This window comes from Papio anubis, chromosome 13 (assembly GCF_008728515.1).
Source record: "Papio anubis isolate 15944 chromosome 13, Panubis1.0, whole genome shotgun sequence".
In the NCBI taxonomy this organism is placed as follows: Eukaryota; Metazoa; Chordata; class Mammalia; order Primates; family Cercopithecidae; genus Papio; species Papio anubis.
In genome coordinates this window covers 27,626,714-27,649,352 of record NC_044988.1, presented here as the reverse complement: position 1 = coordinate 27,649,352, position 22,639 = coordinate 27,626,714, and the positions used below count along the sequence as shown (strand labels likewise).

Genomic DNA, 22,639 nt, shown 5'->3' with positions numbered 1-22,639 from the left:
TTAAGACTGCCAAAAACAGCACTGGTGGGGAATGCAAGATTTTCATTTAATTACAGGGTTTCTCCAGAGGTAGCAGCTGTCACGATTCTCTCAAGTTGCCAGACCATCAGTTTCTCTACTCCTTCAAAGCTCTTCTGAGGATGAACTACTACCAGAAGATTTTAAGGGCAGACAGGCAGTCTGCCCAGGAGACAATAATATCCCTACCTTGACATCTAGCTTGGCCAAGTGCTGTAAAACCCAGATGCGATGGGACCAAGCATTATAGTTGCTTGGGTATCTCCCTGCTGCTTCACCACAGACCTCCATCTCTTCTTGTATGAGTCGCTGTGCCCTTTCTGTGGGAATTGTTCCCAAGTTTCCTTTGGTCATAAAGGAAGGCAAGGAGGTTTCCTGAATTAGCTGTTGTAGCACCCATCGCCTGTTAAGGTAGCATGTGGGAAAGAGAACACAGAAAGAACATAAACCAGAGAGAAAAAGAACCAGTTTTCATTGTCCCTAATTAATTTCCATTCAGAGACAATGCAAAATAATACCTGTTTATAAGTCCAGATTTTTGGAGATGGGGAGGGGTTGTTTTGTTTACGATGATATTAAATTTAGCAGTATGGATGAAGGGTGGAAAATGGATAAACAGGAAAATAAAAAAAAACTTTAAAATCTGTAATACAGAGAATGTCATTACTTCTAAAATGACAATCCCAAAACTCCATTTGGCCAGGACAGGTAAAGGCAATTGGTGTGTGTGTGTGGTGGTGGTGGTAAGAGGTTATAAATTAATGGCTGATAAATACTACAAGGAGTCATGATTCACATCTTTAATTATATATGCATGCCTCACCCTATGTGCATTTGTTTGCAAACAAGAAGTTGCATTCTGATAGCTTTCATTCAGCAAAATTCTGTATTTATAGCATAAAATCTGGAAAGTAACAAATATAATTCATTAAACCATTAAGGAGGTGTCAAAATATCCTTAACTACAAATTCTCCCTTTGTCTATTTAAGATTTGCATTAGCATGTATTTACATAAAAAACACTAAATAGTGTTTCAAGCTACTTAATGGGTTTCGTTTGTACCAATAATTTACTGATACAAAAGCATTTTTTAGACTAAAGATTTCAAACCCAAAGGTACAGGAAACTGAGTAAGAAAACTCATTTTGTCATTTTAAAATAATGGAATTTCTTATTTAACAAAATATTGCTTGATAAAAAAATTAGACAAGCCAATAAACTGATGGATGCATATTTGACAGTTCCTTTCCCCTGCCACCATCCCTTTCCAAACCCCCATACACACAGTCATACACCTTTCTGTGGTATATTACCTCAATTTCTAGTTATGAAGAAAATACAACTGACTATGTGGTTTGGAAGAAGCTGACCTGCAATGTTAACTAAAGGCATGATTACCACTAAGACACCTTGCACTGACATAAGATCCTAAAAATGCCCAGGATTTAAGAAAAATTAGAGTGGCTTAATAAACTGAGAATTTCAGAGTAACTTCTTTATTGGTCCTGACCAGCAAGCCCACACCATCCCACTTTGATCAAATAAGAGTAGTTACACAGGATTCATCAGGAAGATGCTTCCAGGTGGCCAGGATTTTGAGAGACCTAAATTGCATTCTGGTTATCTGTCCCAGGCTTTTAACCTAAAAATGTTCTTTGCATGTATGGTTTTTAGCAACTTTAGCGCAGCGTACACAGCATTCACCTCAGTTGCCCTTAGCTTTCTCTGTAAGTTAATTTTAATAACCACAACCATCACCACCACCATCTTTACCAGGAAAATAACCAAATGCTTTTAAAATCCAAGTTGCTCATTACAGTTGAGCATCTATAAATGCAATCTCCACAACTGCTTCAAAGAGTTAATAATAGCTAATATTTATTATTTAATATGTGCCAGGCACTGTGGGAGTGTTACATGCATTAACTCATGTAAACTTGACTGTTAACTATATGAGACAGGTGTAACTATTATTCTCATTTTACACACGAGAAAACTGAGGCTTGGTGAGTTAAGTAATTTCCCATGAACACTTAGGTAGCAAGTTATATAGCGCCTAGATTTAAACTTAGGTAACCTGACTTCAGAATTCATGCTCTGGAACCAATATGTAACCTTGCCTCTCACATGTCATGTTTCTTTCTCCAGCCATTCTGAATCCTAAGTAAGAGTACTATGTTTTAAGTTAACCACACCTGTGAATCCAAGTTTCTGGACTCTTTGGAAACTTAGTTAAGGCGAGTTTTCCCAGATGTAAATCCTTAATTGGATTTAAAGTGCCAGAGAGGATTAGCTCTTTCCTGTAAAAAAAAAAAAAAAAAAAAAAAAAAAAAAAATAAAAAATTTCTTTTTTGTAAAAAAAAAAAAAAAAAAAAAAAAAAAAAATTAAACATTACTTTTTTCTTATAGCCAAAGGTTCTACATGGCTTTTAATATAGCCTCATTGTGAAGTGAATGTCTAAGAATTTTAAAACAAAAAAAGAAAGAAAAAAAGCCCAAGCCACTCTGGGATACAAAACACTCATAAATGTGACATGCAGTAATCAAGAATGTATTCTCATAATCCCAATATAACAAATTAATAAGCAGAAAGAGAAGGTCTTAAATCAACAGGTGAAATGTTAGCTATTTGTGTGAGGGCAAAGGGGTTTTTCTGGCCTATCTCATTTCCGAAAGTTATGAGACCTGATAGTCGTATCTACAGGGCCAATCCAATACCAATCAAGAATTGGTCTAGTTTCCTAAATAGGACTTGACATCATCTATTTCATTACAAAACCACACATACAACAAACACAATATGGTTGGGGAATCACTATTCTAACCAAATTACCATTTTTTATTTTTGAATTTTCCCTATCACACATACTTTTTAACATATAATTGTATATCCTGCTCTCATTATATCTTAAGAATTTTCCCATGATTCTATATAATTTTTGTAATGAACATTTTAGATGATCAAATAGTTTTCATTCAGTAGCTATGCTTTTCCCTTATTGTTAGACATTCAGGTTGCTTCAAACTTTTTGTTATTTTAAAACAAATCGGGGGGGGTGGGGGGGAAAAGCTTTGTGCTTATGACTTCTTTCTTTTGTATTCTTACTTTGGGTAAGTTTCCAAAAGAGCTAATAACAAGGTAAAATACTTACATGGCCCTTGATATACTAGGCCATTCCTTTTAAAAATATTAATATAAGCAGAAGTAAAAGCAATGTAATGTTTTGGTTGTTTTTAAAACTGTTCAAGCCCAACCAAAGCTTCAATGCAATCAGTTGTCCCTTGGTATCTTGTTGGGGCTTAGTTCCAGGACCTCCCACGGATACCAAAATCTGCGAATGCTCAAGTCCTTGATATAAAATGTGTTGCTATATAACCTACATACATCCTCCCATATACTTCATATCATCTCTAGGTTATTTATAATACCTAACACAATGTAAATGCTATATAAATAGTTCTTATATTGTTCAGGGACTAATGACAGAAAAACAAAGTCTGAATATGTTCACTACAGAAAGCAATAGTTTTCCCAAATATTTTCTATCTGCAGTTGGTTGAATCCATGGATGCAGAACCTACGGATACAGAGGACCAACTGTATAAAGAATGTCATACAAGAGGTTTCCATACCTGTTTCTCAGGTAAATACAATTTACGTTTAATTTCTCAGGTAAGTTTTTGATAAGTGCTGACATTACACTCTCACTGAATTCTCAATGTATCTACAATTTTATAATAAAATCAGATCATTTGTTATTATTTATTAATCTTAAAATGTCCTTCCTGTGGTAGGGCTGATAATTCGTTTATTTTAGAGAAGTTTAAGCCAGAGAAAACCAGAATCCAGCTCTTACACCATATCTACTTAGATGGATTTAATTTCTAAATACCACAATACATTTTCTTTCCAACAGTGACATACTATTTATAAAGTTTTATTTCATAAAGAAAACAACTATTTTCCTTCAATGTTCAGGAAACCAATTTGTCATTATGTATATAAAATATATATATATAAAATACATTTTTTTTCTTGGAACAGCCAATTGCTTTTGCAGTCTTGGATTCTTTTCCTTCTGAAATCAGTAACATTTTGTTCATACAGTAAGTCAGGATATCTATAAAGTAAAAGGAGGAAAATATTGCTCTATGTAATTTTAATCACTTTTGAGAGCAATGTTTCTCAAAGTGAACCCTGACTGCAACATCAGCATCATCTGGAACTTACGTGAAATGCAGAACTCAGGCCTCAGCCCAGACCCCACTGAGTCAGAAACTCAGGTGGGCACAGCAATACACGTTTTAAAACAAGCTCTTTAGATGATGCCCATTGACTGGGCATGGTGGCTCACGCCTGTAATCCCAGCACTTTGGGAGGCTGAGGCGGGTGGATCACGAGGTCAAGAGATTGAGGCCATTCTGGCCAACATGGTGAAACCTTGTCTCTACTAAAAATAAAAAAAGTAGCTGGGCATGGTGGCGCGCACCTATAGTCCCAACTACTTGGGAGGCTGAGGCAGGAGAATCACTCAAACCCAGGAGGAAGAGGTTGCAGTGAGCCGAGATCGTGACACTGCACTCCAGCCTGGCGATAGAGTGCCACTCCATCTCAAAAAAAAAAAGATGCCCATTAAAGTTTAAAAAACAACTACTATAATGAATTGATTGTATTAGGCTTAATTTCCATTTGCTAAATTTAAGACCTCTTATTATTTATAACTGCCTACCTTTATTCCCATATATATCCATATATAAAGGGAGATAATCAAAATTTTCTTCAAAAAAGAGGCACTTACCCTATAACTGAGTTTTGACAAAGTTTCTTAACTTATGGGCACTCCCTTGGGCAACCACTGAGGTACAGAATTTAAAAAAAAGAAAAAGAAAAAAAATATGGGCACTCTGGTAATATATTTTGAATTAAGCAGCATTTTTGGGAAGACATCTTAGCTTGAAACAACCTCAATCAATGTTAATATATGGACACTGAAAAAGATCACCTGATGGCATCAAGCAAAATTTTTATATCAATGTGATAAACATTGCTAGGGGTAGTACTGAACATTTGTAGGTGTTGGATATTGATGAAACAAGTTTTTCAAAAACAATTTAATTCTAGCAGCCACATTTTGGTTTCTAATACCATTCTTTAATGATGTTAGAAATGGCTGATTCTAGGACCAGGACAGGAAGTACACAAGATGAGCCTGGAGCATCTTATAGAGCCAGAAAGTAAGGAAGTGCTCAAAAATATATGGTGGAATATGAAAAAGGGACATGGGGAGCAACCGAAAGAGCTTCCTGTGGCCACAGCTGGAATGATTTCAGCAACAAAATAAATAACATAGTATTGGATTATACCCCAGAGTATCAAATGGCTATCCATCAGCCCACTGAAATGAATGAATATATAAATAGGAGACAATAGACAAATATGATAGCTGGTAAAGTTAATAGCAATCACATAATCGTTTTTTATCTATAAAAAAATTTTCCCTAATACCTCAATTTTTTTTTTTTTTTTTTTGAGACGGAGTCTTGCTCTGTTGCCAGGCTGGAGTGCAGTGGCACGATCTCGGCTCACTGCAACTTCTGCCTCCTGGGTTCAAGCAATTCCCCTTCCTCAGCCTCCCAAGTGGCTGGGACTACACATGAGCGCCGCCACACATGGCTAATTTTTTGTATTTTAATAGAGATGGGGTTTCCCCATGTTGGCCAGGATTGTCTTGATCTCCTGACCTCGTGATCTGCCCGCCTCAGCCTCCCAAAGTGCTGGGATTACAGGTGTGAGCCACCATGCCTGGCCAAATGCCTCAATTTTACAGACGAGGAAACTGAACCCTGGAGAAGTTCAGTAACTTGCTCAGGTTTCTTAGCTCAAAATGTCAGAACCAAACATCAAATCTGCATTAAATAAAGTTACCAATTTAAACCAATAGGCTATGAGTACAGAACATGAATCACTGGAGTTTGGCATCAACTATTCTAGTTGCTCAAAGGTGTTTTGCTTACTCTAAGTACAGAGACTGATGAAGAAAATAGGACATTATTACTAAGTCAACCTCTTTCATCAGGTAAATCACCAATTTTCAAAGCAAAAAAAAAAGTAGCAGTCTTCTTTCTTTAAAAAAAAAATAACCAGCTAAAATTTTAAATCATGTGTATCACTCACTGTAATCACAGGAGGTTAGTTCAGAAACTTATTTTTGCCTCTATTTCCTTCCCCTAAGATTGCAATATCCACAAATTGAACTAGACGTCTATTGCATTATCCTTTAGCAGTTTGAAAAATGCAGTCAAAAATCACTCAATGCCTTCCAGGATTAATATAGAAGAGATCCACTAACAATTAAAAATAAAGTTCTATGTATTTGATATGCAATAGAGACCGTACAGGGTTAGAGAAGTTTACTATGAAGTTAGCAGTTTGTTGCTCAAAATGTACCTATGATTCGATGTCTTTATATGTCAATCAATCTTACTAATACATATTAAAATTTACTAGAAATATCCACAAAGAAGTTTTAAAAAATCAAGATTCCCTTTCTACTCATCTAGCACAAAACCTTACTAATCACCTAACTAGAGTAATTTTCAGGATGAACCATCATAAACACCCCTCAAGTTAGATTTATGGAGCAACTTCCCTTCATAAGAACAAACCACACATATTTTTTTTTAAGTTTAATAGAATCATAAAAAAATTCACCTAATTCAAATCTTTTATTTCACAGATAAAAAAACAAAACTCTTGAGAATCAAAAGTTATACTCAAAGTCAGCTGCTAGTTAACTGATGAAACAGGACTAAGTTCCATGAATCTTAAGACCAGGTTTTTTCCTCCTATGCTCAACTGGTTTATAGGATATACAATGAATAACATGTGTGTATACACATATGTATACAGGTGTGTGTGTGTGTATGTACCTATCTATGCATATATGCTATGCTAGTGAGAATTTTTTTGTTGAAGGAGTTTTGAATTCCTCTCTATAGGTGAGGAATATAAGAACATGAATAAAAATGGCATTCCTACTTCCCTATTACTCTGATTTCTTTTTCACTGAATTTGATTTCTGTGCCCAATTTGCAAACTGCATATCTATTATGTACAGGCACTAGAGTTAGATGCTAAGGAAATAAAGGGGGGGGAAAAAAAAGACATGGTCCCTACCCTTAAAAAAGCTCTGAATTTTAAGTTCATGGTACCTTCCTAAAAGTCTCCTTTGCTGATTCTTCCTCATCTTGCAAATGCTAGAACGGTGCTGTCCAATAGAAATATAATGTGAGTCACAAATGCGAGTCATATATGATTTAAAATGTTCTAACAGCTATATTAAACACAAGTATAAATATATTTAATTCAATATATCCAAAATATTATAATTTCAACAAGTAATCAATATAAAAATTATTAATGAGATATTTCCATTTTTTGCTAGTCTTCAAAACATGATGTGCAGTTTATCACTTGTGGCACATCTCAGTTGAGACTAATCACATTTCAAGGGCTCAATAGCCACATATGGCTTTGTGGCTACTGTCCTGGATTGTGCAACCCTAGAAAACTAGAATGTCTCAGGGCTCAGTCTTTGAACTGGTTCTTGTCTCTAGCTATGCCCACTCTTTTAGTGATCTTAAAACAGTTTCATGGCTTTAAAACCATCTATATGTTAGTAACTGCCAAGTTTACATCTGGCCCAGACCTTTTTCCTGAACTTTAAATTAATATACAACTACTTGGACACAAATCTAACATGTCCCAATCTGAACTCTTGACCTATAACAAGCACCCCCTACCTAAATCTGCTTCTCTTCCAGACATTGCCATTTCAGTAAATGGCAATTCTATCCTTTCAGCTACTCAGGGAAAAAGCCAGAGTCAAGCATGACTCCCTTCTTTCTCATCCCATACACTTTCCACTACACTGCAGTGCTTCTCAAATACCAGTGATATAATGTTATATGCCTCACAAGCCAACCAGTTATGCCGATTGCCCATTACTCGCCCACCCCAAAAAATGAAGGAAAAATAAAAGCATGTATCAAACAGTATACTGTAACTCAACATGACAATTTATATTTCAGGCAAAAAAGTTTATGAAGACATCACTACGCAAAAAGGGGCAAAATGCATATTTAGAATTGTCACAGATATAAAGAATAGGTAGAAGAAATAAGTGTAAGATGGTTTATATTTCGTTTTCAAAAGCTAACAACTTATGGGGCTAATATGTCTTCAGAAATTTGGACAAACTTTATCATATCACTAATGAAAATGACATACCTCACGTTCCATGCAGTGGTAAAGTCCGGGTTTAGAAGCAGCAGGGTACATGTGACATCTATCAATTCTAAAATAAAGAGAAGTCATATTAAAAACAAATAGTCCTACCTTTGAAAGCTTGGCTTCTTATTCTTTAAGGTTCTCTTTCTCTCTATCACTTTATACTAATACATATCTCATGTCATACTAACTTTAATAATAAATACACTCTTCTAAGCTGTCAGGGATATGAAGATTACCCTCAAGACCCTCTCCTACTTTTGGTAAGTGTAACTCTCTTAAAAGCTGACACAAACAATTTTACAATATGCCTATAAGGAATAATCTAATTAACCTCTTCCTTTTTTTGGTGCTTTTTGGTACTAATTTAATATTTACCAAGGAAAGAAACAAAATTTCTATGCCACTATTCATTTAACTTCACAAATATCTCAAGTATTGACGGTGTGCGTGAATTTTCAAAAGGAAAAAAAAAATCACTCAGAATCCAACCCACTTAACATAATTCATTTACAATCTCCTGCAAAAATTATCCTTTCTTGCACGTATTTTTACATAGGTATAGCAACGACAAATGTACAACTTTGTTCTATATATTTCACTATTATTTCATATGTATCCTCCTTTATTACTACAGTATGTATTTTTAACAGTTGCGTAACAATCCCTTAGTCCTATGTACTATCAATTACCTTACTCTTTAGGCTGTTTCCTGTTTGTTTCTAATGTTATAAATAATACTACTATAAACATTTTTAAACAAACTTTTTGTCTTGTAGGCTATTTTCTTGGGATATATTTCCTGAAGCAGAACTACTATGTCAAAACAACATAAAATTCAGTATGACTCCTACTAAGCATTTCCAGATTGTCTTTAAAATGGACTGTATCTATTTATACTGCCAAAAGGAACATGAGTGTACTTATGTCCCTATAACTGACCTATATATATTTTTAAAAAAGAATGTGACAGATAAAAAATTACAAATTCATTTATTTTAATTTACATTTGCTAACAGGAACATTTTCATTGTTTATTACATATAGTTCATCTTATGAACTGGCTATTCACATTCATTAGCTATTTATTTACCATGGTTTGACAGAATTCCTATATATTCAAATAAGCACCATAAGCCTGTATTTGAAAGAACAAAATTAGCAAAGTTTAGACATATTGTCTTTGTCTTACTAAAACTGAAAAGAATTCTAGGATTAAGGTTATCTATCTAGGGGCACAGTACTAAATTAAGGCAACCCTATCAAGCTCTTATTAAATGCCATGTAATAAAATAATAAAAATAATTATTACCATTTACTTAGCATTACTGTGTATGAGGCATCGTAGTAAGCACTTCATTTTATATTATTTCACTAAATCCTCATAATCACAATCCAAAATATTCTTATCCCACTTTACAGATAGGGAAACTGAAATTCTGCAATTTAAGCAATTTGCCTGTAGTCACCCAATTAGCATGTGGCAAAGTCAACATCAAAATTGTTTCCAACAAGTCAATTATGCTGCAAACAAAATGTCTGCCCATAATAATTGGGACATTTTCAGTGTTTAAGTAAAATATAAACTTTTTAATATCTAAGAGCAAATACACATAAACACATCCAATAGTCATTTTAAAATACTCTAGTTAACAATAAAATCAATTATTTTATTCTATCTTAATAGGAGATTAACATTTACTTGGGGCCCATGATTTCATTCTTAGTGAGCATACTGAAATATTCAATTCCAACTAGCAACAAACAGTAGGATCAGCACACATTTATTTTGACCTCTAAGTCATTACATACATTACAACACGTTATGCCTATGAAGAATAATTAACCTCTTCATTTTTTTACTTTTAGTAGTTTTTGGCACTAAATGTTTATCAAGAAAAAGAAATACAATATTCTATGTCACTATTCAGTTTAAATCCATAAATATTCCAAGTATTGACTATGGACAAAGATTAAAGTAGGCCCTTAGGACTGAGTGCTTGAATGTAATGATAAATAAAACCTAATTTTGCCTCTAGGTTACCCTCAAGTTGGAGAGACTATATAAACAAATAATTATATAAGGCAAAATAATTATGAAATAGAAACATAAACCACATTTTGGGGCCCACCAAAAAAGCTGCAATTAATTCTTAGTGGAATTATACATGGAAGACTAAATAAATAAAGTGGTCACGGCACCACCTTACCATACTGGAAAAAGTATGAGCAAAGATAAAAATGCATGGAACTTCACACATAGTTTGCTCTCCAAGAGATTATGGATACCAGAGCATGACTACAACACAAGGTAGTGGTAAAATGTACCAGGAAATGAAGCCTTCTGAAACCTGGTCTCAATCTCCTGATCAGCTTGGCCTTCCATTACTTTCCCTCACAGGTTACATTCCACCTGAGTCAAACCCCACTATCCTATGAACACACCTCCTACCCGCCTACCTTCTTTTCTCTGAACAGAATTCAGATTTACCTGCTTGCTATTCTTTCAGCCTCATGTCTTCCCATCTCCTAATATTTAACAAAAAAAATGTTTAAAGCCTTTCCTAACCTACCTAGTTGGAAAAAATCTTTCATCTCTTTTTTTTTTTTTTTTTTCCTTAGAGATGGAGGCTCACTTTGTAGCACAAGTTGGAGTGCAGTGGGACAATCTCGGCTCACTGCAACCTCTGCCTCCCACGCTCAAGCGATTCTCATGCCTCAGCCTCCCCAGTAGCTGGGACTACAGGCGCGTGCTACCACGTCCAGATAATTTTTTTTTTTTTTTAGTAGAGACGGGGTTTCACCGTGTTAGCCAGGATGGTCTCGATCTCCCGACCTCGTGATCCGCCCGTCTCGGCCTCCCAAAGTGCTGGGATTACAGGCTTGAGCCACCGCGCCTGGCCCAGATAATTTTTTGTATTTTAGTAAAGACGGGGTTTCACCATGTTGCCCAGGGTGGTCTTGAACTCCTGAGCTCAGGTGATCTGCCTGCGTCAGTCTCCCAAAGTGCTGGCATTACAGGTGTGAGCCACTGCGCCTGGCCTCATCTCTGTTTTGTGTGTATCTTACTTTTGTTACTTACATAAATATTGTCCTCTTAATTGGACCATAAATTTTTTGCAGGCAGGTCCTCTCTAATACATCTTCAAATTATTCATTCACTCAACAAATTTTGTAAGCATCTACAATAAGCCAGGTATTGAGCTGGCTGAAGATGAGTAAGCACAGTCCCTGGTCAAAAGCAGCTCCATGTCTGACCACAGCACAAAGGAGTGGTAAGAGGATAAGCCTTCCTTAAAGCCATACTACCTGGGTTTGAATCCCAGCTTCTCCATTTACTATCTACATAACCTAACCTCTTGGAACCTCAGTGAAACAAGGATGGTAACATCAACCTCATGGTGTTGAGAGCAATGAAATTCATTCCACTTCTCCACAGCTTTTTGACACATAGTGAGTATTCAATAAATATTGTTCACTTAAACGCCATCACTAACTGACCAAGAAATGAGTATTTTCAAAATAAGTAAGGAAGTCTGGAATAATGAGGAGGTTGTTCCCTTAGTAAAACTGTCTAAATTTCCAAACTTGTAAAATAGGCAGCAATAACAAAAAAACCCTTCATAGTCAAGTAGTTACATGGAAAGGTTTGTAAATGATGGGAAAGCCTCTGGAATTTCTTTTGACATCTACAATTTTCTAAAAAGTGATTATTCTACCTAGGTAAATTGGCATAGTCCCTTGGAATCTCCCTTTTTACATTAAAGAAAATATGTCTGACCAATGGTAGTTGCTGTTTGTTTGTACTTCTAACACAATTCCCCTCCTCCCTCCATCATAAGACAAGAAGTTCATCCTCCATGAGAGACTTCTGTACAGGAGCACAAGGCAAAAACTGACACAGCAAGTACTTAAGTCCCCGCTTTTCATTTTATGGTTATGTGAAGATACAGGAAGACTTATCAAAGTAACATTTCCTCTACCGGCAGGTCCCTCCCTAATAGAACAGCAGCAGCTACCGGGTTCAGACACAGCCCAGCTCCATTACTTACTGGGAATTCTTGGGCAAATCACTTAATCTCTCTAGGCCTTACTGTCCTTCTCATATGTAAGATGGAGCTATCATGGGGATATTAGATGACTAAACCCTTGAAGTGTTAGTACAGTCTCTGACATACAGTAAGGACTGAATGGTAATTCCTGTTACAAAGCCTGTATTTCCTAGTCCAGTTCCACAAATGATATTGGGACTGGATGCCTCCAGAGGGAGCAAAAGAACCTCCTAAGCTGGATAAGCAGTGACTGCTGAGCAGAGGGATACTTTTTGACTTTTAAGAGTCTTGGAATTTAAAACATCAACAGCCTTGACCACCATCAGTGTTACCTAGTAACATATACAACCACAAGCCGTTCTCTTCTCCTCTTTCACAAACTGCTAAAACTTCCTCATTCAGGACTTAGGTTCAGACAAGACTTCCTTCAGTAAAGATTCTAGTCTGATATAAAAGATAGGGGTAAAGTGCAATGACAGAAATGAGAAAGGACTAGGAGAAGTAACTAGATTAGAAGTATCAGACATAATTAAAGAATGAGATCCTCACAACAACCTTCTGAGGTCTTGATTAGTATTTCCTTCTTTTGGTGTGCAAATAGGAAGAAAGAGGTTAAGTAATTTGCTAAGTCATTGTTAAGTGACTTCAGTGTGCTGACGAGTTCAATTTAAATCCAGGTCTGCTGTCCTGCAAAGCAGATGCTCTTTCACTCTACCACGCTACAGGCAATTACTTTGCCTTCTGCAGGTCAGGACTGAAACAAAGACCTGAAAAAGAACATGTATAATCAACGGTTGTAACTATTTCACTCTCTCAATTTCATCAACAATATACCATTTCCTCTGCAGTTTCACCAAAAAGATATGAGCTATTGAAATCTCGAAAGTCTCTTGAAATTAAACAGGTCTCTCTCCAAACACTAGAACATATACCAGCAAATGTTTCTTTGTTACACACACTACACTATATGCCTAACCCATAGTCATGTCACAGGGAGAAAAAGAATCGGGGCACATTATACATAGAAAAGTAGCTAAATTTCAGCTATAACAGGGAGAAGATAAAAGGATGCTACAGAAGTTGGAGAAAAATCAATATGCTTTTCTTGCTGCACTGCATTCTAGAAATGGCCCAAGGCCAGTAGTCACCTGGTAATGGTCACTGGATTTGACAACTGTCTCTAACAGAGAAAGATTTTCGTGCATCTAGAAATAAATTCAAGGCCAACTTGAATCAGTAATTCTTTTCCTCCAAAATACATTCAGGTTACCACAAGAAGTGAAGCTTGAGGTAAAGCTATATGGTAAACACCAGAGAGGCCTTGTTTATTATAGCACACAGTCACGGAATCAATAGCTAGATTAAGCTAAAACCTCTTGCTTACAAACTCTTATTACTCATTTGACAAATATCTGTTGAACACGTAAAGGTTCTGAGTAAACAAAAATGATCCACAATCCCTTTTCCTATAAACTCACATTCCAGCCAGGAAAAAGGTTGTTTAAATAATCAGCTAAAATACAGTGTGACAAGTGATACTATTATGCAAGCCATCTGAATAAAGGGCTCCCATAAGAGAGCAGAGAATAATTTTTGCTTCCTGACGCAGTCAAAAAGGCTTCACAGTGTTAAGTGTGTGCATGTGCATGCACGTGCATGTGCTGGCAACCACACTGATAATGCCAACATTAAGACATGAGCCTGGCCTCAGCAAAGGCATGGAAGTAAGGCAGTAGTACACACAGAGTCAAAGAATGGAAGAATGTTGCTTGTGGCTGCAATGAACATATGTATCAAATAGCTGCTAACATAAATGCTTCTAGGGTTCAAATGAATGTCAAAAAAGCACCAAAGGAAATTTGACAAGAAGTGTCAACTAACACTCTGCCACAGTGTCTCAAGAGCTTGAAAAGGCTGTGATAAACTGGAACAGACGTGCCCAGTTAAGAAGAGTAGAGGCTATATGTCGCAGCCAATTGTTGCCAGGTAGAAAGTCGTATACTCAACCAAGCCTTATGATTTTTCAAATGAAGACAGAAATCAGATTTATCCAACTAATAAAAAGTAATTTTTAAGACATTATACAAGCCACACCAAAATGTATCTAGATTAGCTTCAGCCTACGTGCTGAGAATCTGCAACCTCTGATGCTGAATATAAACTGGAGGAAAGACTGGGGACAGACTGTGAAGGGCCTTGAATACCATGCTAAGGAGTTTCAACTCTACATTGATCCTGTGTGTATCATGAAATAAGATGAGCATATAATGTATTCCAGAAAAGCGTCGGTCAAACTGTTTTTAAGAAACGCTGTTCAAGCGTGTCTGAAATGACTGGCTACTGGCATGATGGACATGGGTCACAAAAGAGCCTGGAAATTGGGTAGACCGGTTATGAGGTAATAAAATTTGTCTGGATGAGAAATAACGAAGGCCTGGTCAGCCAAAGAAATGGAGCGCAAAAGATAGCTTTTAAAGAGAGAGCTCAGATACAGACTAAGTGAGGGCTGTGGAAAAGAGAGAGGAGCAAGAAAAGATGACAGGAGGCACATCTGAAGAGTTGCACCAGAGAGCTCTGTCCAGAAAGAACTCCAATGCGGTGGTCTTCCCTCCTGCTTCTTATTTCTGTTATGGATTTCTCAAACATCAGAATTACAGAATCAGTCCTCTCCCAAACTGAATGTGGGTATTACTATCGCAGACTTAAAAAACAAACAAACAAAAGTCAATCTCTAACTAACTAAACAGGGATAATTCCTAAACATCTAAGGAATTCAGCAGGTTAATGAAAACAAGAATTCAGTTTGGTTAGGAAGAAAAAAGTCTATCCGAGGAGTAAAGGTCACCTTCATTTACAGAATACATTTTTAGGTAGATGCCTAGGATTCTGGCATGATTGATCACACAGACAGACATTCAGAAACTGTTACTGAAATTGTCAGCTTTCTTCACTTGGGCCTTCTTATATGTATATTCTCCATAACAGTTTTAAAGGTGTAGCATTTTAATGAAATAATTGGTTTTTCCTAACATTTTTGACATGTTTTTCTTAGCAACATTCACCTCTGTGCTCTAATTGCTTCAGTTCTTAAGTTTGGCAGAATACTCTTTTATTTTCAGCATTTTCAGATATATTTTTCTGTCAAACCCAAAATTCACTTCCTTATATTTACTGATAATACAATATATAACCTGAGTAGTATGTGATACCATACTATCCACCCCCCTCAAAATAGTGAAATCAAAAACTGCTTCCATGAGGACACAGGCTAGGATCAAATCAAAAGCTGCTTTCGTACACATGCACAGTTGCATCTGAATTCAAAGTTTAGATGCCAGCTATTTGTGTGAGTGAGCTTAACCATTTGATCTTCTGCAAGGTTCCTCTTGAGCCTATTAAAACTACGTGGTAAGAAGACACAGCAAAGCCTGCAATACAGCATCCAGAAAGACAAAAACAAGAGAAATGAAGAGGACTTGGAAGACCACAGAAAGAGGGTAGGTTGAGATAGCATACAAAAATGGGCAACTAGAGCCTCTCACTTTTTAAAATTCAGTTTCTTTTCTATAAGATAATCATTCTATCCCCCAACTAAAGTTAGTTATACATTGGTTCGATTACACATTTCTGTGCACCAGAAAATAAACAATACGGCTTTGTTTGACAAAAAATAACTTGATGGCACCATATGGTGTTACTTTTTACCTCAGTGTCATTGAAAACTACAGCACGGTGATGGAATGCAGAATTAAAGAGGGTCTAACAACAGATAAACTTGCTTACCTTTAAGTTTATCCCTAAACCCATGCCTTAAAAGTTTATGCCATAAATTTGGGCTATGACTAAACTTAGGCACGGCCTTCTAATAAGAAAATATATAACAAAGGATTGAGTGAAACAGTCACACAGAAAATAGAAACCACTGCTCATTAAACCTTCAGAGTCGTTTTCTATGGTCTAAAAAGGGAAAAGTGTTATTAACCAATTAATGACAGTATGTTACAGATAGTGTGAGAGAAATTCAAGGAAATCAGTATGTCATACAATAGGCAACACTCTTCTCTACATCTCTCACCCCCAAAGAGATTGTTTGTCACTCAACTGTAAGCTTCTTGAATAAAGCGACCATGTATTTATTCATCTTTTTATCCCCCACAGTACTCAGGACACCATCTGGTATAAGTAGACCCTTGGTAATGGCTACCAAACTGGCAACTAAAATTCTCAAGGAAACAAAGTTCTTATTCAAAATCAGCCTCCAGGCATACTGAGCGCTTTTGAAGGTACTGTCGTACGAGGGAAGGGGAAGAAGCTTTACAAAAACAGTAAAGGATGTGGTGTTGAATGAGTCTTCTCCCAAAAAGTGAGACCTGAGGTGGGCATACAACGATAAACAGAATTTGTACACACGGAGGCTTAATATGGCAGAACACCAAGAAAAGAGACCAGATGGAATGATTAGGGATTGTCTGATGCAGTAAAAAAAAAAAACTGTCTGAGAGAAATGGAAGAAGCAAATGCTGGATAGTTTTGTTTTGCTCATTTCAGCACAAGAACAGTACACAAAGGGCCAGAGCTCAGTTGGAATTTGCAGCGGAATGGTGCATCCATAAATCACTGGGCTGGTTCACAATATCACTACCACCATCATGCCTACATTATCTCACTTGGACTGCTATGGAAATGAGTTTTGCTGCCTATAAAATACTAAAGGTTTAGAAACCAGAGACTGAGCCTATAGGGACTAGAGTCTTCTTCAGTGACATTCAGATTATTTTCCTTCAAATTAAATCTTACAAATGACCCCAATAAATAAACAGATAAAATCTGAACTGCTGTTGTTACAGGAGGTGCCCTGAAATTCTGCTTGAGGGCTTCCATATAATCACTGTGGTTGTAAAATTTGTACAGGTGAGTCCAAACTACTCACTTGACAGAAAGGTTAGCACCCACCGAGACAGTGAACAGAAGAGCCAGAACTAGAATCCAGGAATGCCAACCTGGATTGGCATTGATCAGACAAGGGCTCTTCCTAGTGTATTCCGTGTCGCTTTTAAAAACTAAAAGAAGAAAATATGATTCATACTTACCGTCTCTGTTCAGCCATTGCTTTCTTGTTCTGTACAAAAGGAGCTTGTTGTGGACATATGGTAAAAGGAACTTGACACACCAGCTCTCCACACCCAGTTTGTTTTCAACCAGGACTATGGGACTCCGGTTATACCTAGCTTCAGGACATGGGATCAGGCCAATTTCATCTCTTAATATGTAAAACATAAAAAAGAATTAAAAATAAGAATACTAACCTTTTCAACATTTTTCTAATTTCAGAGTATTTTAAAAACCCCACATATTTCCCCCTTCCTTAAAAATATTATTTAGCTCACTTACTGGGATTGGTAGATGTTAATAGTGGCAAGGGTATGGGAAAACGAGTATGCTGTACTCTCTGTAGACAGGAGTGAAAACTGGTCTTGCCTTTGGATGGTAACTTAAAAAAAAAAGTCTTTCAAAATTTTGAATGAACATACCTTTGATCCAGCAATTCAACTGCTCAGAAATTATCCCATACCAAAATATATGAATCAGATGTTCACTGCAATGTTGCAACAAAACTAGAAACAATCTAAATGTTTATCAATACAAGACTAGTAAAATAAATATGGCCCATCCACATAATCAAGCTATTAAAAAACAATAAGGTAGATCTGCATATGCTGATATTAAAAAAGTTGCCAAGATATATTAAAAGAAAAACAAAAAAGCAAAATGCTGAACACAGTGTACAGCACAAATTCTTTTGTATAATTTCTTTAGAAGATATATAAATGCATTAAAAATTTTCTTGGAAGGATAACAAGACATTTTTGGAGAGAGAAAGGTGTTAAGGAAGGATTTTATTTTTATACAGTTTCAATTATCTAATAACTTGTATGTATTTCTATTTTTTTAATGTTAACAAATGTGTTTATGCTTGCTTGCTAATAAATGCATATGGACCAGAAACAAAGAATCAAAAAAAGTTATTTTATCAGTGAGATTTTGGGCCATTTTTTCTTCTTTATACTTTCCTGAATTAAAAAATCACCCAAATGTTAAAACACAAAATACATTTCAGAATTCAATCATTTTCATCTGTGGTAGCATCTATATCCCTCAATCCACCTCAACTTAAGCTGAAAATCTGCATTAAAGGCAGAGATTTAATAAACAACATGTGGGGCATTTGACTTACTTAGTAAATGAACCAGCAAACATAAAAAATGTGTGCAAAACACACTCACATGCCTTTCAACTCTAAAGGAAGTTATAATTCTTGCCTACACAAAGGATCCTTTCTCAATCAGAATGTCCTCTGTTTAATTAATGAATAACAAGAAACTTTTTAACAATAAGAGTAGTTGAAATAAATGTTTTTACAGTGTCTATATAGATATTTTAAACATGTCTTTAAAAAGCAGAATAATGAACTGGTTTTCGGAATTTGTGTGTGATATTATGTATTATGTCCCTGGCATCCCCTTACCAAAACCACAGTGGTTTGATAGACCTAAAAAGAGGGAAACTGGTTCAACTACAAAGTAGGAGAAACACCCTGTCTTTTTGTTTGGCCACTATCACAAATTGGTAGGAGGCTGTGGATTTAAAATCAAACCCCTCCTGGAAACTAAACTGGATAGCTTAGGGGTAATCTACTTTCTACTGATCACTTCATTAGTGACACAGGGATTTATCAATAAAAAGGGTATCTTAGGGGTTGCAAGACACTAACAATTCTTTCAAGCTAATTTAACTCTCAAGAAGGCTGTGCGATCTATGGGTTTTTATCCTTACAATTGGCTCAGTTGACTCAAAAGTGTTTTGATATACTATATCAATACTATCATAAGTTTTCTGATTAACTACAATGTACTGGGTACTTTGTTAGGTTTTAAAATTCAAAAAGAATAAAGCAAAGTGGTCTCAGACTTCAAAGAGCTAAAGTCTTGCTGGGGAGCTGTGTTAATATCCATAATAAAATGTTACCACTTTACCACTCCAATAATATAAACAAAGTCCTATAGGAAGAATATGGACAAAGCTGAAAGAGTACCTGAGGTCAATGCCCAGTATTTCAAAATATATTTTTGCATCTCTATTTGGTGGTATCCTGAAATCTATCTAATTCATTACTATGACCCCTAGCCATATCTGGCTATATTTGACTAATATATGACTGAATCTCTGGTATTTTCTGATGTTTGTTTTTTACTACATGAAGAATATTTAAAAATAAAGTAAAAATAAATAAGTAAATAAGTAAATAAACTCAATGTGATTATTTCAGGAAATTCTGTTCTCTGAGATATAACAGTCTACTTACAACACTTCAAAGAACTGCAAGATTCAACAATATAAATGTTATAGTAACAAGAATAAAAGAATCCTGTTTCCAGGTATGGTTTGTTTTTGGGGGGGATTTTTTTTTAACTTAAATTCACAATATAAAAACCTATCTTGCTCACTAATTAAACTAGGATTAAAATGCCCAAGTAATAATTTGGTATCTAAACTACAGAAAAGAGCCATCTGGCACAATTAAAAAACACACTGCTTTGACTGGCTGTTCTTTCAAGAAATACTTTATAAAATAAGAATGGCTTGGATATAGCAGGTACCCAATAACTGCTTCCTGAAAAGCTGATTATTCTTGTACTTTAGTGATAATATTCAAATTAATAGTTTTCACTTCTTGACCCTCTAAAAAAACATTATCTCTGATTTTCTCCTAATAAAGTATACTGAAAACAGCATGTGTCCAAGTCCTGGATGGAAATAGGTATATATACACATACACACATATACATACATATCAATATCATGTCATTTTGGCTTCTATAGACTTCAGTTTCCTCATCTGTAAAATGCTGGAATTGTATTATATCTCCAGTAAGGGAAATGGGCTAGATTTCACCCAGCTTTCAAATTTTATGACTGAGAAACCTAGCAGCTATTTTCATGTAAGGAGAATAAAAACAGTCTTAACAGATAATGTAGAACACTAAGGGGAAAACACATGAAAAGAGGTAGTAGGGTGTAAAGACAAATGTACTTGATTGGAAGTCCAGAGTTCTAGTTAGTTTCCATTCTATCTACTGACAAGCAATGAGAATTTGGCAAGTCACTTGCCATCAGTACCCTCATCTGATATACAGGAATAGTATGTTCCCTGCCTGTTATGGAAACCAAATAATGTCACGTGAAGAAAGTAGCAAACTACAAAGTGCTAGGCAAAGATGAAATACAGTACCATTAATCCATTTAAGAGCCTTTAGTCCACCAGTAGAGTGTGTTGGTTAATAGATAATGGAAAGCCGAGGCAAAGAATTTAAGCCTTTGTCAAATTATGTGACCCTAAGATACAGTGTTATGTTGCTTCCTAAAACACATTACATGTACTTTATAAAGACAGATAGGTCAGTAAGCTTCCAAATAATAGTGTGTTTGACTTCAGACTTCTGTGTCTCATCCCATAAGTCACAGTCCACTTTTTTCTAGCCAATTTCGAATAGGATTCCTTCCAGAATCATTTTAAAGTTGGAAGGGACTGCGTTCCTCCGTCATTTAATCTGATGAGGAAACTGAGGTCCAGTGAGGTTTATGAGGATTACCTAAGGTCATATTGCTAGTGGCTAAGTTAAGAATCGGGGCCTCCTAATTCTTAGCCTAAACCCACGAAACTAGAACGAAGAGCAAAACAGGATTTAGAACAATTCCTTCTATTTTTCTGTAAATTTAAGTTCTAATTCTATACTCAAGAAACACTGGGAAAACTCAGGAAAAACAAAAACAAAAACAAAAACTAAAAGTCACTTGCAATCCCTCTTTAGCTATTAACATGTTTGGGTATATATCTTTTTTTTTTTTTTTGAGACAGGATCTTGCTCTGTCATCCAGGCTGGAGTGACGTGGTGCAATCCTCACTCACTGCAGCCTCCAACTCCTGGGCTCAAGAAGTTTATATATATATACATATATATGGAGAGAGAGAGAGAGAGAGAGAGAGAGAGATATGTAGTCCCACTATGTTAACCAGGCTGGTCTCAAACTCCTGGCCTCAAGTGATCCTCCCACCTCAGCTTCCCAAAGTGTCAGGATTACAGGTGTGAGTCACTGTGCCCAGCTGGGTATACATCCTTTTTTCCTAAGTATTTTCAAAAACTGGGATCATATTGAACATATTCTATAATCCTTTAGGGAAAAAACTGAGCAATCCGCATTAAATATTTTCCCACATAATCAATTTTGATATTTTTAATGGTTGCAATGAATGTGCGATAAATATCAAACATATCTCCAGTTATTTCTTTACAAAATAGTCTTATGAGAGCAATGTTTGCACTCTTTCACTACCAATAAATTTCACTCTTTTACATTGTGAGGTTTCTGGCCATTTATATTCCTAGTATTTAACAAGGTATTCAATTACCTGCATAACTAAGAAGATCGTAGGATTTTTAAAGATATAATGGTTTGGGACGGCAATCAAGTTCTAATGGTACTCACTTTTTAGGTTACCTTCATCACAGGCTGCTCCAAAGGCAGAGCAATGTGGAATAAACCAGCACATTTACTTAAGATCACACTATGATACATCTCTCTGAGTGCCTCACATCACAATGGGGATCCATTCACTGGCTTCCAGATGATGTTCACAGTTCATGTAACACTGATACTGACTTTGTTCCTCATGTTTAGATAGCTTGTCCTATCTATACTTCTCAGAAACACCACCAACTAGAATACAGCCACTTATCTACAAAAGTTGTATCAACCAGCTTACCTTCTGAGAGAGATGGATGGTACCCAAATACTAAAACTGAATCCTGTAATGTAGAGCAACCAAACAGAAAACAGTCCAAGGATTCAGGAAATGGTAAAAACATTTTAAATCTAAACAGTAGTTATTTGGGTTTTGTTCTGCTCCCACCCCCCAAAAGAAATGGAATTCTTTCCAGCATTACCAAAAAGGAAAGCTAGTAAAACATCTAAATGAACTGACCCTTGCATATTGATAATTAAAATTCTCCTGGTGATTTAGATACTTCAGAAACCTTATAGGCTTTCTCATTAATTCCAAAGATTATCAACTTAATGTTTCACTGAAATTATATTACTGACCTTATTTAGAAAAAGCTACACAAATTACTACTGTTTATTGTTTGTTATTTGCCATGCACGGTTAGGTTTTACATATACTATTTTATTCTGCACAATAATCTCATAAAGTAGGAATTC

At 35.9% G+C, this 22,639-nt stretch overlaps 1 protein-coding gene across 6 annotated transcripts in view; it reads right to left on the bottom strand.

Moving 5' to 3' along the window:
• Nucleotides 1–22,639, bottom strand: part of PTAR1 (protein prenyltransferase alpha subunit repeat containing 1) — a 49,492-nt gene that overhangs the window by 22,853 nt on the left and 4,000 nt on the right. For 3 of the 6 annotated variants that reach the window (XM_009188912.4, XM_003911789.5, XM_009188910.4), the window contains exons 2-5: nt 17,452–17,621; nt 8,310–8,376; nt 2,215–2,319; nt 208–421 (exon numbers count right to left, since the gene is read on the bottom strand). In XM_009188912.4, coding sequence (XP_009187176.1) covers nt 208–421; nt 2,215–2,319; nt 8,310–8,376; nt 17,452–17,621 — 556 coding nt within the window. Of the gene's footprint in view, nt 1–207; nt 422–2,214; nt 2,320–7,231; nt 7,288–8,309; nt 8,377–17,451; nt 17,622–17,752; nt 21,310–22,639 lie in introns of those variants that run through there. The other 3 variants (XM_021927540.2, XM_009188915.4, XM_009188914.4) reach the window with 3 other exon arrangements.